Source organism: Chionomys nivalis, chromosome 1, assembly GCF_950005125.1.
Source record: "Chionomys nivalis chromosome 1, mChiNiv1.1, whole genome shotgun sequence".
In the NCBI taxonomy this organism is placed as follows: domain Eukaryota; kingdom Metazoa; phylum Chordata; class Mammalia; order Rodentia; family Cricetidae; genus Chionomys; species Chionomys nivalis.
The window spans coordinates 16591324-16605903 of NC_080086.1; the positions used below are offsets into that span (position 1 = coordinate 16591324).

Consider the following 14580-nt stretch of genomic DNA (forward strand, 5'->3'; position numbering starts at 1 on the left):
CTCATACAATGGCCCAGGACTACCTGCCCAGGGATGGCATCACCCTCTCACATCACCGATGATCAAGAAAATGCCCCAGAAACTTGCCTAAAAGCCAATTTGATTCCCTCTTTCCAGACATGAGCTGGTGTCAAGTTAACCAAACAAACAAACAAATCTAACCAATTCACAAGCAAAACATCCATACACATAAAGTAAAATAAAAAAAAAATTTAAATTAAAAAAAAAGGAGGTGAGCCTGGTCTACAGAGTAAGTTCCAAGACAGCCAGTGCTAGCCAGTGGAACCTTATCTCTGGGGAAAAAAAGAAAAAAGAAAAGGGAGGCTGGGTAGTGGTGGCACACACCTTTAATCCCAATATTTGAGAGGCAGAGGCAGGCAGATCTCTGTGAGTTTGAGGCCAGCCTGGTCTACAGAGTGAGTTCCAGGACAGCCAGGGCTACACAGAGAAACTCTATCTCAAAAACAAAAACAAAAAACAAAAAAGTAAACAAAGGAATAGTACAGGGCTAAAAGACTGGTTCATAGCTAGAGAGCTAGAGCAAAAAGCTAAAGCTGGTGTCTACATTTCAAAATGCAAAAGCAGAAGAAGAAGGGGACGGTAAGTAGGTTCAGCAGCAGAGATTTAAACAAAAGATCAAAGCATGGTAGCTAGGAGGGACAATGGAACCTAAACAAAGGAAATTTTAAAGATCCTTTCTGTATATATCTGAACAAGAGAAAAGAGGTACACCAAGTCAGATGGCAGTGGAAAGACAGAAGCAAAGGAAATGTGTGTGGAGTGTTGCACTAGAAGACAGGCATCTCTGAGATGTGATGGAAGAAACAAGCAAGAACGCACGCCCTCGGGCTTGCTGGAAGAGCAACACTGCCACTGCTCTGAAGACAGCTTCACCTTCCCTTGATGAAAGCAACGCTTCTCCTTGTGTTTCCTCTCACTCACTTAGGCTGGGTCTTTTTGGCGAATAATTCATGTTGGAAAGCTTAACCCAACACCATTTTCCGGTTCAGGGATGTCTGGCAGCTGGTGGAGATAGCTGTCTATCTTTGAGTGACAGGAGTGGTAGTACATGGTAGAGGAACTGATGCTAAGAAATTCCACTTCCTCTTCCTCTTCCTCATCCTTCCCCCCAGCTAAGCAGAGTTCTCAGTGTTCCGAGAGTTCCAAGGGTCTGAGACCCTTTACTGCTGCTCTATGTCATTTAGCTCCACCAGGAGAAAGACCAAAAAGCTGGCTTTGTTTGTTTTTGTTTTCCTTTTCTTTGTATTATCTGCCCAGGCTTGCCACAGCTATCTCTCTGCCTCTGCTTCCTGGTGTTAGGACTACAGGCATGCACCCCCTCACCCAGCTCCAAGCTCTTTAATAATCAGAATCCACTTCACATGCCTTCTGTTCTTAACACCCACTCTCAAAACACCAACAAAGCTGCTTAGTGTCACGTAGCATCTGTGTTGTATAACCGAGACCTTCCTGGCTGGTAACAAGGACAGTCCTTTCTTAGGCTCTAGGACAACCCCTTATGTTATACATAAGGTCATGAACAAAAATGGCAGGTCAGCCACAAACAATGTTGTGTGTGTGTATGCATCTATTCATCCACCAAAAATGAATAGTATATTTTTGTAACTTTGACATAAAAACAATATTGCATTTCTCTTGCGAATGTTTCATTCCTATAGAATGATATAAAATAGAGTCAGCTTCATTTAAAAAAATAAGTGGTTGAATTTTAAGTAAGAATGTGTAGGGCTTATTTAATTCAGTGGAATCTTAGTAACGTACATGAAATCAACAGTTTGCTACTGTGTTCTGTCACGGCCACATTGCTACTTTCACGTTTTCTTCCCTTTTCTAGTAAGTGTTTCACATATGAAAATAAATTGCTAACTCAGATGTTGTTATGAAAAAATAGAAATTCTTTGACTTTAAAAAATGCTAGGAAGATATTTGTATTATAAACTATAAATGATACCCTGGTATATTTACACAAAAGAGTTAAAACCAAAGACTATGCTTGCTTATTAAAATGCAAACATTACCTCAGTCATACAAATAGCCCCAAACTCGCCCAGTCTCTGCCTCTGCAGATCACCCACCAGCAACAGCTTACCTCATATGACATTATGGAACAATAGTGAACTCTGTAAGAGTTGAATATATTGTTTTGAAAGAATAAACTGTCATTAACTTGAATAAAAGCTTTCTGAAATTAAACCTGGCGGGTATAGCTTTCACTGGGTGGCCTTTTTTTTTTTAACTACTTTAAGAAACTGTCTCACCCTGAAAGCAAGCAAGGGGGGAAGAGAGGGGGCAGTATAAAGGCAACAGTACTGAGTTGCCAGCAATTCCTACAACAGCAGGGGCCAGAGATTTAAATTACCAGGCAGAACAATGTCAAAGCAGGAGGCTCTGCAAGAAATTTGGCACCTAAAATCCAAACAAGCACACACACACCTCCCTAGGATAGCTGTGATTTATAGAACAGATTGTGCTACAATGGGAACAGGTCCTTCTCCATGGCTGGCATGTCCCGATACCTTCTGAAGATGGGATACTGATACAGCCAGTGATATTAGGCCGGGAATTTAATGTGAATCCCGATGTTTAAATCTCTCGTAGGGAAGTACTGAGGGGAACTGGACACATCATTGTCTACTCAGTTTTCCTGTTGCCCGTCTTTCCCGATCGCTGTCCAAGGGGTTTCTTGCTCACAGACGACACACAGCGTCTGCAAACACTCACTGCCTTGTGGTTGTGCCTGTGGTCTGAGCACAGCTTCACACCGCCATTTCCAATCACGTGAGCTCTCTATCTTCCTTAGCCAAACCCAGGTAAGTACTCAGAGTCACCTAGCCCTCCCCAGCTTTCCTCTCTGCTGTACCAGCTCTCGATGTAGTACAGCCTGGTTACTAAGGTAACCAAGTCCAGGTGGGCACTCACTTGTATCACAATTACCACTCATGCTCCCGGTGGATGACCGTCACTCCCGGCAGCTTCCCTTCATCCCAAGTTGTCTCCTAGGTGCTTTCCATACTGGTCGTTTATTCCCACGTGAATCATGTCAAATGATTAAATACCTAGTCCCAGAAAATTAGTACGTATATCTCAAATTCTGGTTTGCTTTTAGTATTTCCCTAGGGCGAGAAGTCAAGAATAAGTCACAGAAGACCAGTGAAGGACTAGAAGACTTTGGGGACTGAGAAGAAGGAGTTGACAGGAAGAAGGCATGTGGAAACTGACGGTGGACAGTACTCCAGCAGATCCAGGGAGGGCAGAGTGCGGGATATCAGTATCTGTTGTTTCTCAAGGTTGGGCAAATTTACAAGAAGGTGGAATTTCATTTGGAAGGCTGATTTCTTTGGAGAATCACGCTACTTCTCAGAATAAGGGAAATGCATGAGCAGATGGGGAAGCAGCAGAATGTAATCCACTCTTTCATAAGAGTAGAGGGGTTATCAAAGTCTAGCCTGGTGGCCAGAACAGGGGAGAGTGAAAGTGTGAATGCTCTCCAGTGTGCAGCAGATAATCGCTGGGAAGAACACAGCATGGAACGGTGTAACTCGGGTAGGACTCGACAGTGGAGAAGACACTTCAAGTGCAGCCTCTATCTGCTAGATGTCTAATCTTGTACACATCATTAAAACAAACTCAGCGACACAAGAATGAAAGAATGGTGTGTGTACAGATGGGGGGGCCAGGGTACATTTAATACAGATAACTATGTAAGATGCTTTGTTAGAGTCAGCTTGCTCTTGTCTGGGTGTTTGTCACCTCTAAAGTTCATATTGAAACTTACTCCCCACAAATCACAGGCTAATGGGGTTTGCAGGCGGGACCTTTGGAAGGTAATCAGGATGGGATGTGGTCATGAAGGTGGAGCCTTAAGATTGCATGAATGGCTTTATTTGATGAGAAAGAGATATCAAGTTAAGCAGCTTGCTCAGCCATGTGAAGTGATATACCCCTTCACGACATGACCCAGCAGGGAGACTCTCAGCAGATGCCAAGAGGATACCAGAGCTATGGTCTTCATCGTGAAGTGTAAGGTAAATTAACCTCTTTTCTTTATAAATTTCTCAGTCTGTGGTACTGTTATAAAAAATGAAGAAAGATGCAGGTAACGTAAACCACAACCTTATTATGCTCATTATTGCTTAGGTTTTGTTTTGGGTGTTTTTGTGGGAGTAGAGGCAGGGAATCTGAGGAACTCATATAGCAGAAGCACCATTCAGTTAACAGAAAATCATTCCCAGGAATAGGGAGACCCTGTTTCAGAAAACAAGGTGGATGGCTCCTGAGAACAACACTGGAAGTTGACCTACGGCTTCCAAACATGTACACACACAACACTCTCACACATAAAAGATAAAGAAAATAAACTCCACTTAATGGAGATACAAAAACAACAAAGTTATGGTCTTCATACAAGCACCTTGAAGTATGCGATCGGGTAGGAAACCTCTCCTCTCGTAAGCATACTTTTCTCTCGTGTAAAGCAGTTGCCAGAATTAATCACCAGTGCATCAGTGGTGACAGAACCTTTCTAGGAGTCTAAACTAGTCAATCCATACCACAGTCTAGATCACAAACAACTAAAACCTTTTCATGGAATTAAAGCAGTCAACTGAAGGACCACCTCTAGTAACACCAGTTCATTCATTAATTTACTTGATCCTTGTTTTATATCAGTTCTATCTTGGGGGCTGGACTTCAATAGTGGAAGCAACAGGAAGTTCCTGTCATCGTGGAGCTCACATACTAACAGAAAAATAGACAGTAAACCTAGTGGGCTGGCAAGATAGCTCAGTAGGTAAAGGTGCCAAGCCTGATAACCTGACCTGAACCCCAATACCCACATGATGGCAAGAAAGAACACACTCCCAAAAGTTGTCCTTTGACCTCTATATGCAAGCTGTGACATACACACACATACACAACAAACAGACACGTAAAAATGTTTTCTATTTTATAGTAGGTCAGGGGTGATTAGGTGCTACAGAAAAAAGTCAGGGAAAGAGACTCCACTTTCAGACAGAGCAGTCAAGGAAGACTTTTCAGAGAAGATGCCAAGGCATACAGATATGTGGGGAAAGAGTCATGGGGCCGTATATAAACCTCCCCGGCAAGTCCAGATAACACAAAGTATAACCTCTCACCTTTTAAAAGGGGCTGGAAGGTTGGGATCTCTTGCAGCTTGATGACATCAGGATCATTGCTGACATTCCTGGAGGCCTGAGAACCCTGAGCTACAACCACGATATCATCCATCTTGGCCCGATGTTTAGCCGGAGATGGGGTCACTGCAAAACAAGTGACACAGATCAGGAATTGCATGATGGAGAGCCACCACTGCCGACCACCAACACAGCCACCAGAAAGAGTAGTTCACACGACATACAGATTTTCTGATCTTAACATACGTGCTTCTTGTCAAAGCCATCCTTATTTAAAATGATAAACTATTTCTTCTGAGAGTAGTACTGGCTGCTTTTTGTCTTTGAAATGTTGAAGCGGATTGAAGTTTAATAACAAAACAAGAACAACAACAAAAGGAAATGCTGGTATGGTAGTGCACACCTTTAATCCTAGCACTTGGGAGGAAGAAGCAGGCAGATGTCTGTCTACATAGTGAATCCCAGGACAGTCAGAGCTACGTAGTAAGACCCTGTCTGTAAATAAATAAATAAATAATAAAACTAAATGACAAAAGACTACGAGGAGAGGTAATTCAGCTGGACATAAACTGGACATGGTGGCTCACTTCTCCACACTCAAGGCAGAGATAGGAAGATAAAAATTCAACAACAGGGTCTGGAGATATGACTCACTGGTTAAGAACACTGTCTGCTCTTCCAGAAGACCCTGGTTCAAGTCCCAGCACCCACATGTTGGTTCACAACCATTTGTAACTCTAGGTCTGGTGGATCCAGTACCCTCTTATGGCTCCTCAGACACTACATATATGTGGTGCACAGACAAGCATGCAGGCAAAACACCTAAATATATAATAATAAAATAACTTACAGCATTGGGAGCATAGATCAGCCTAGACTACATAAAGCACTGTCTCAAAAGAAGAAAAAAATGAATATTTTACATAGCAAAATGCTATTACTTTGTAGCGGGAGCTGGTATAGGTAGATTATAGGGAACTTCTAATTTCTTTTTTTGTGGTGTTAGGGATTGTAACCAAAGCCTCTCAAATACTAGGCAAGTGCCCTACCACTGAGCTAAGGCCCTAGCCTAAGAAATACATATGCATGTGTATGGATATATACACATATATATATATATACATGTATATCAATTAAAAAACCAAAACTTTCAAACATATAGAAACATATAACATGTATGAAATTCTTGCATAGCCAAGGATTTTGTTATTCAACACACAGATTTTTTTTTTTTGAATGTCTCCTTTCTTGATTGTCCTGATCTCCTGATATATGTCCATAGTTTACAAATGAAAGAACAAAACTGTCTGGGACTTGCCCAAGATCAACAACCCTAGAAATAGAATTAGGAAAGGCACTGAAGGTCTCTGGGTCCTTAGTACAAAGTCTATTCCTAAAGCTCCAGTGAGTCTTAGTGCAGTATTAGTGCAAAAAGAACAGAAGCAATCAACAGGGCTGTTTCAGGCTGTGGCAACCTTCAGAACATTAGAGGGCGCTTCAGAGGCATGTCGATTCCAGGTTCCTTGGGAGGGAAGGGGTTCAATCCTCCAAGGATTCCCTGAACAAGACATCTCATCCAAATATTTTCCTGGTTGGAATAAGAATGAATCCGTAGAACTTGAAGGTTCTAGTATTCACTGGCTTGTATACTCGGGCTCATCAGTCTGATCTGAGGATAGATACCACAGAACTACTCTGCTTTCTGGAAGCTAGCCTCTCCTGATGCTTGGCGGTCGTCCTGGGGGCTGCATTCCAGGAGTGGGTGGGGGGAAATCTCTGCTACTTTTATTGCTTTTCAGGAACAGTTTATCCCAGCTTGGTAATTTATCTAACATTTTACAGAAGTAGTACCAAAACATCTTTCCTGATACAAATTCCATGATTCTCCTTTCCCCAGACTCCAAAAGGGATGTCAAAACATTCTAATCCATCTCTGTTATTTCATATATAAAATGGGTAAAGATGTGTGTAAAAATGGGGACACTATAAATACTGCACACAAACATGTGCAAGGCACTAGGCACAGGAGAGTATGCAAATTCCCTCAGAAGTAAGCCTATGCTGTTGGTTCCCCGGTGAGCAACAGGGCACCATGCTCCTTTCTCTAAACTATGCTTCTGGCTGGGCATAGAGGCAAGAAAGCAAGAGATGGCCATTAATGCGGTTTTGTTATAAACAGATACGACACTCCGGGTCTTCCAAGGAAACAAAACACAGCAAAGCCAGTAGACTCAAGTTCCCAGACAGCAGGCCTCAAGGAATTGCCCTTCGGCATGAATCACCGCCCCCCCCCCCCCCCCCCCGCCCCACACACCTGTTAGCTTCCACATTTCTGAGTGGCAAATGGTACCAAGCAGCGAGCCATTCTGAAAACTCTTTTTAGGTCCGGGGTCTTAATTTAAAAGGCTTAGCAACCCCTGAGCTTACCTCATGCAATCTCAGAGGTTACCTAAGTGGGTAGGAAAAAAAAAAAAGACCAAATGGTTTTCGATCACAAGCTGTTTTATTGAGCGCTCACTATAGGTTTTGCAAAATTCCTTTCCAATTCCTACCTCAAACTCTTAGAGAAATCTAAAAAATGATGACAACTGGAGATACACCAGACCCTGCCTGCCATCTGGTCAACTTAATTTTAAAAAGACAGACCCGACACCTGAATGGAAAAAGCAGATCTGGTAATATTTGCACCCAAACATTGAAAGTGACCGCCCAGCGCTCACTGGTCCCTTCTGAGAAGGAACCTCGCTCGACACCTCGTTTTTTTCAGAAAGCCTGATCTTAAAGGACCTGGGAATTATCCATCCGCATGGAGCCAAATCTCGGCGTCAGCGCCGAGACCTGGAACCGACCATCCACGAGGTCGTCTTTTAAAGACTAGCGCGAAGGCGAGCGTGCCGGTTCAGGGGACCGGGCTGGGGCGGGAGGCCACGCCTTCTCTGTGTTCGGGCACACGGTGGGCCCGCCGGCTCCGCCAGCAGCGCCCGGACGGGAGGTGAGGCACCGACCTGAGGCGTTCAGATCGCCGGGGCGGCTCTCGGCCTCCGCGCTCTGCTCGCTGCCCATGGCGCCGGCAGCGGAGGGACAGCGGGGCAGGGGCCGGGGAGAGCCCGCCGGGCCACGGACACGCGAGGACGCACGCCGCTCGCCTAGCTGAGGGGCGCTTTGACTGGAGGCTCGGGACACCGGCGGGGCCGCGGCCGCGACCGGCGGGCGGCGCTGCTGTCATTCACGGGCTCAGACGCCGAAACGCGCTCCTTCCGGGACGCCGATTGGCCGCGCCGGCTACGCGTAGCCGTCAGTTCCGGGTTCGGAGGTTCCCGCCCCCAAATCCGAGGGGCGGGGCGCGGAGACGCGGGCTGGAGGTTGGGGCGGCTCTGCCTTAAAGGGCCAGGCCTCCTCAAAGCCAAAGGTGTCCCGAGGTGTGAAGCCTTTTCCTGCCGATGACGTGTTACCTTTGAGAACCACAGGTTAAGCATTGTAATCCTGATGATCTTCGAACAACTTTGCAAAATGAACTGGGTTTTTTTTTTTTTTGAGATAGGGGCTTCACACTGTAGCCCTCTGGTGGCCTGGAACTCTGGGCGATCCCCCTGACTCAACCAGGGATTATAGACGTGAACCACCACGCCCGGCAAAACAAGTATTTTTAAGCCGTTTTACCAATGGAGAATAAAGGCGGTCTATAGACCTCCAATTTCAAACCACACTTGTACAGAAGCAAAGCTCTTTTTTAAAACTTTGGAAGCAGGGAGTTTAGCAGTGGGCAACCATACGGAAAACGGAAAATGCAAAGATACTGGGGGGGGGAGCTAAAATTGAGAGAAAAACTGTTAGGGTATGCTGCTTTACGACTCTTGAACAGGAAGTGAATCTAGGCACTTCCTGAAGATTGACCGCTATTGACAGGTCATTATGGAACTACCTATGACCAGGAAGATGTACAGATGGTACAAAAAGGAAAATGCTTATGTGAGCAAATCGGGTATGCAGGCAGTAACCCGACGCCTTCAGGGGTTCTTTCTCTCAACTGCTTCAAGAAATTACAAGCCCCTAGTCTCTGTGGTGTGTCCCCATGTTGCTAAAATGCCTTCCCTATGGAAAATATAAATACGTCTACACCCTTCTACAGTTCTGACTACCAACAACGTTCATTCTGAGGAACCAATGAGTTTATTAGACGTAAAAGCAGCTGATATACTGGAAGTTCAGCACCTGATATACAGGATCGCTCCCCCACCCCTTAGGGTGTAGAGTCCCCACCTTTACACTCTAGACCTCTACCCCCAAGGCCACCTGCAATTAAGGCAGAATTGTGTATAAGTGGTTGGGATGAGTGGATCCAAACTCAAGTGATGGTTCCCCATCCTCCTCAGCCCCTCTTTGCTTCCAACAGGAAAGGTCATAGTCAGCAAGTCCAGCTGTGACTATCTTTGGTGAGCTGCTGGAATCCTGAAGATGGCAGTACTTTGGGTCAAGGTCCTATTATCCAGCACTCAGAAATTGGAGTGTTGGAAGCGAGAGAATCAGGGGATCAAAGTTGCACTTGGGTACTTATGAAGCTCAAGGCCAGTCTGGTCTACATGAGACCCTATCTAAAAATTGAAAAAAGAAAAAACAGAAGATGTCCTAAGATTTTGTGTATAAATAGAATCCCAAGGAGACAAATTGACGGACTGATTTTTAACTTTCTTGTGCTCCCTATTTCGTGTCATTTAACTTTCCCAACTCTAAGGTCAACAAGTACGTAATTTCCAAAGGTAAGAAGTCGGATGATTTGGGACTATGGCTTCAGAACTGGCTCTTGCTTCAGTTCCCTTTACAATGTGATGAGCTGAGCGCAAATAGATTTGCAAGCTCAGGATTTTGTAGGAAGATGAAGATAGACATAAAATCTACCTAGAGATACTCATAGGCTCCTAAACTATGAGAGGTTGTTTTGCCTTGTTTGGGGTTTGGTGTGCTGTGTGTTTTTTGAAACAGGATCTCTCTCTCTCTCTCTCTCTCTCTCTCTCTCTCTCTCTCTCTCTCTCTCTTTCTCTCTCCCTTCCTCCCTTCCTCCCTCCCTCCCAATCTCCCTCCCTCTCTCCCTCCCTTCCTCCTGTCCTCCTTAGCAGGTCTAGTATTTGCTACATGAGTCCAGGTCAGATGATCCTCCTGCCTCAGTCTCCTGAATGTTGGGATTACAGGTATGTGCTATCTTGCCCAGGTCTAGAAAGGTAAGGGAGATGTTTCAGTGTCTTCCACATCCTCCTCTTCCTCCTCCTCCTTCTAGATTTTATTTTATTTGGAGCAGGAGATGGGACAAGTGGGTTGGAGCACCAGTGGAGACCAGAAGAGAGCATCCATCTCTGGGGACTGGAATTACAGCCAGTTGTGAGCTCCCTGATGTGAGTTCTGAGAGCTGAATTCAGGCCTCTACAAGAGCAGTGCACAACCGTAGCTGCTGAGCCACCTGTCTCTCCAGTCTTTGACGCACACACTGTAAATGTGTGGGTTTAAGGTAACGCGGAATTTAGTATGTCCTCGTTTGCTCAGCATTTACTGGGAACCTGTCAAGTGTTAGGCACATGTTAGAGGTAAGAAGAAAAGATTCAGAAGACGTAGCCCTTACCCTCAAGAAACCTGAAGTCCAGTGACAAGAAAGAAGAATGTGCGATTGTGTTATAAGTTTTCTCGCTTTGTGATCGATGCCTCTTAGGCTCACTGAAATGTGATTACATCTGTGTTCCATGTATGAACAGCCTTTGAACGTTTATATCCCTTACATATATATGAGTCTTATATCTTTATAGAAAAGCTTTCTCTTTTCTGTAGTTCGTATTGTTATTGTTTGAGACAGGGTCTTGCTTTGTAGCCCAACCTCACTTTAAAGTCACAGCGATTCTCTTACCCCAGCCTGTCAAGTCCTGAGACTATGAGCTGTGCCATCATGCCTGTCTGAGAAACAGCTCTCTTGATTTTCCAGTGAAGTGTTTATTCTTGATCGTACAGCAGAGGTGTGATATACTCAAGACAGAGGTTTTCTTGTCTTCTTTGTGCATCCTCCAGCCTGGCTCTACCTCCTCATGTCACCCAGCACATCCATCCAGCTGTCTCCCATCCGAAGGCTTACTTGGCCTCACCAGTGTATCCAAGCAGCCGCTAAGTCCCGGAGAGATTGTCTCTTTAATTTCTCCGTATCTCCGTGTCCAGTTCAAGGCCTCATCATTTCTTTCGTTTCTTGGAAGTCAGAAGTCCTCTGACCTCACTTCCTTCAACCCATTCTCCATGTAGCAAGCAGAAAGAATTTTCCAGAATACTAGTATATTCTGACTAATGCTTTTTTTTTTTTTTTTTTTATGTACAGGCAACTTTCCTGCCAGATGGGCTGATTCCTGAGCGGTTTGCTTCCTCTCTCTGGATAACTCATCCTTGTTGCTCCTCTTCCTCCTTATCTAGCTAGCTGAGCTTCTCATTTTTAGATCTAACACATATACCTCTTCTTGGAAGACCATCCTCTGTGATTCCTTAGTTAGCCACTTCTATCATTACATTGTTCTTCCGTAGCTATCAACTTACCTGTCCCACTTATCAAACTAGAAGCATTTTGAAGTGAGACCCCGTGTCTTATTCTTTGATTTCCTCCTGAAGAACATAACAGATATTTTCCTAATAAAACACTTAAAAAAGAAAAGTGCCTCCACGTAGATGGGAGTTCTCACTCTCAGGGAAGAGGATCAAAAATTTTTCCCGGTGCAAGACCCATGGAGTAGCAAAGCCTTCCCAGATGGGGCTCAGAGTTATAGTTCGGATGCAGTGTATGTAGGAACTATCTATCAACTATAGCTTCCTCCTCCAGGATGGCTGCAACCTGGGGCTGCTCCCTGCAGAGCCTTTCTATCAAGATTTACTAATTCTGCCCCCTTATTCAGCTGTGAGGCACAAACCAGCCTCCTCAACAGGAGCATTTGCTTCCTGGGTTGCTGTTACGGTTGTGGTTGGTGTCCTCCATCAGAGCAAGCTCATCCCACTGGATCCCAGCTTTTCTGTACAAATGTCTCTGTGTCTGTCCTACCTTCATTTTCTCATCACACTGTTGGGAGCAGTGAACCCCCAGATCCTGAATTTCTTGTAAACAACTTGTTTTCCTCTGCTCTGAGACAGCCTGTAGCTGCTCTGAGCACGAGACCCTCAAGAGTTCCTGATGGCAGGGGAGTGGTTTCTGGTGCATCTGGCTGGGGCATGGCTATCAGTTAAGGATCCCTATATAAGTGGCTCTGGTGCACAATAAGGGGAACATTCTTGGGGCATTCCTGTTTCAAGGATTTTGGCATCAAGGATGACCTGTGTCTCTGTCTGTGAGTCTTTGTGTGTCTCAGTCTCCAGCCCCTTGCTCGATTCATGAACTGTATGGTTGCGTGCTACATCACCCCAGTAACATTATCCCAGCACTCAGGAAGCTAAGGAGGGAAGGTCTTGAGTTCAAGGCTAGACTGGGCTTCATAATAAGACCCCATTTCAAAAGCATGACAAAACCTCACCGTGCAATGAAATAGCGATGGGTTTGGGTTTTTTTTGTTTGTTTGTTTTGTTTTGTTTTTTTAAAAAAAATCTGTTTCATATCAACAGAATTGTGAAATGTTTATTTTATAGGTTTTACTATTCTACGAATTCAAAGTAGGACCTTGTACATGCCAAGAAAGTGCTCTACCACTGAGATATATAGTCCTTAATGCTCTATTTGATGGAGAGATTATTCAGTGGTTAAGAGCACTTGCTATTCTTGTAGAGGACCCAGGTCTGTTTTCCAGCACCTACAAGGTGGCTCATAACCACTGTAATTCTAGTTCCAGGGGATTCAATGCCTTTCTCTGTCTTTCCAGGGTACTGGGCATGCTCATACATATATGTATACAATATACACATATTCAGGCAAACATTCATATACATAAAACTAAATCTTTTTTTTTTCTGAGACTTCCTCATTATCTCTGGCTGTCCTGGAGCTCACTCTGTAGAGGAGGCTGTCCTTAAACTCCCAGAGATCCACCTGCCTCTGCTCTCTGGATGATAGGATCAGAGGTGCATGCCCTGAAAATATAAATCTTTAAAAAAAAATTAATAGGCAGTTGTTAGCTGGCTGATGTGGGTGTTGGAAACCAAATCTGGAACCTCTGGAAGAGCTCTTAGCCACTCAACCATTTTTCAAGCTCTTAATAATTTGTTTTTTATTTTGAAACAGGGCCTCACTAAGTTGCCTGCTTGCTTTAAAATCGCTCTGCAGCCCAGACGGGCATTCAGTTTGTGATTCTGCTATCTTAACCTTTAGTTGTGATTACAAGCCTGTGCCTCAAGGCCCAGCTCCGGGAAGTTTGGTTTAGTCATTATTTCCGTCAGTGACCTTGTTCACTGCTGTAACTGAGACGTCCAACAAGTGCACTGCAGCAGAACATTAAAGCTGACATTTCTTTGTCATTTGAAACAGGACCCCTTGAATTCCCGGCCATGCAACCGAGGGTGAATTTGGGGGTTACAGGCAGGTGTGGAGACCCCCTGCAACCTGAAATTTCTAATGGTGGAGAACAGCTCAGTTCCCCTCATCCCCCAACCATATCATCTACAGCGATGGATATGCATACACAGAATCTTGTCGCAGCAGGAAACTTATTCCGGTGCAATAATTAATCCACTCCGGAGTCTAGTTTTCCTTGGCAACTCTTTGGTACCAAGCAGTGGCAACATTACGAGAGCCGGAAAGTAGGTCACCCTCTACCTACCAGGAGCTGGCTTCACACAATGGGCCATTGTTCACAAGCTTTCTCTGGTAACATATACCTCCTGCAGCGATTGGTTAAAGCTGGGCTTCTATGTTGGCCGTACAGGCTAGAATAATTATCTATTACTGCAGTATGAAAACTTTCACACCAGCCGAAGGAAAGATATTGCTGGAAGTTAGACTCAATTGCACCAGTGTTTTAGTGAGGTTTCATTTGTCTGGGGTTATATGCCCAGCAGTGGGAAGGGGAGCAGTGGGTGAGAGCTACTTTAACCCGCTATGTCCATTTACCATTCATTCGGCAGCAAGGACATTTTAATTAAATACATTTAACAACTCTAACATGCAAAGTCCTGTGCTAACTGTTGAGGGATGCCATTTTAACAACGGCAAAGGACATCATCGCCTTCATCATTATTACCCACGCCCATCGGCAAATCACAGCTGGACTTGCGCTCCTGTGATCACTGCACTTGGGAGGTAGAGGAGGAAGATCAGGACGTAAAGGTTCAGCCTCAGTTACATATGGAGTTGGAAGCCAGACTGGGGGGAACCTGTCTCAAAGAAGCAAAACAAACAAACAACACACTGCCACAACACACAACAAACCAGTAAATTCCCCCAAAGCCAAATGCTTTCCCTTAGGGTTGC

General features: G+C 44.7%; 1 protein-coding gene across 1 annotated transcript in view; it reads right to left on the minus strand.

The window, feature by feature from the left end:
* Borcs5 (BLOC-1 related complex subunit 5) overlaps window positions 1-8428 on the minus strand; it is an 82985-nt gene extending 74557 nt beyond the window's left edge. The window contains exons 1-2 of the mRNA XM_057792376.1: window positions 8180-8428; window positions 5157-5300 (exon numbers count right to left, since the gene is read on the minus strand). Of these exons, the coding sequence (XP_057648359.1) occupies window positions 5157-5300; window positions 8180-8237 (202 nt within the window). The 5' untranslated portion in view covers window positions 8238-8428. The remainder of the gene's footprint in view (window positions 1-5156; window positions 5301-8179) is intronic.
* Between the last annotated feature and the right edge of the window lie 6152 nt (window positions 8429-14580).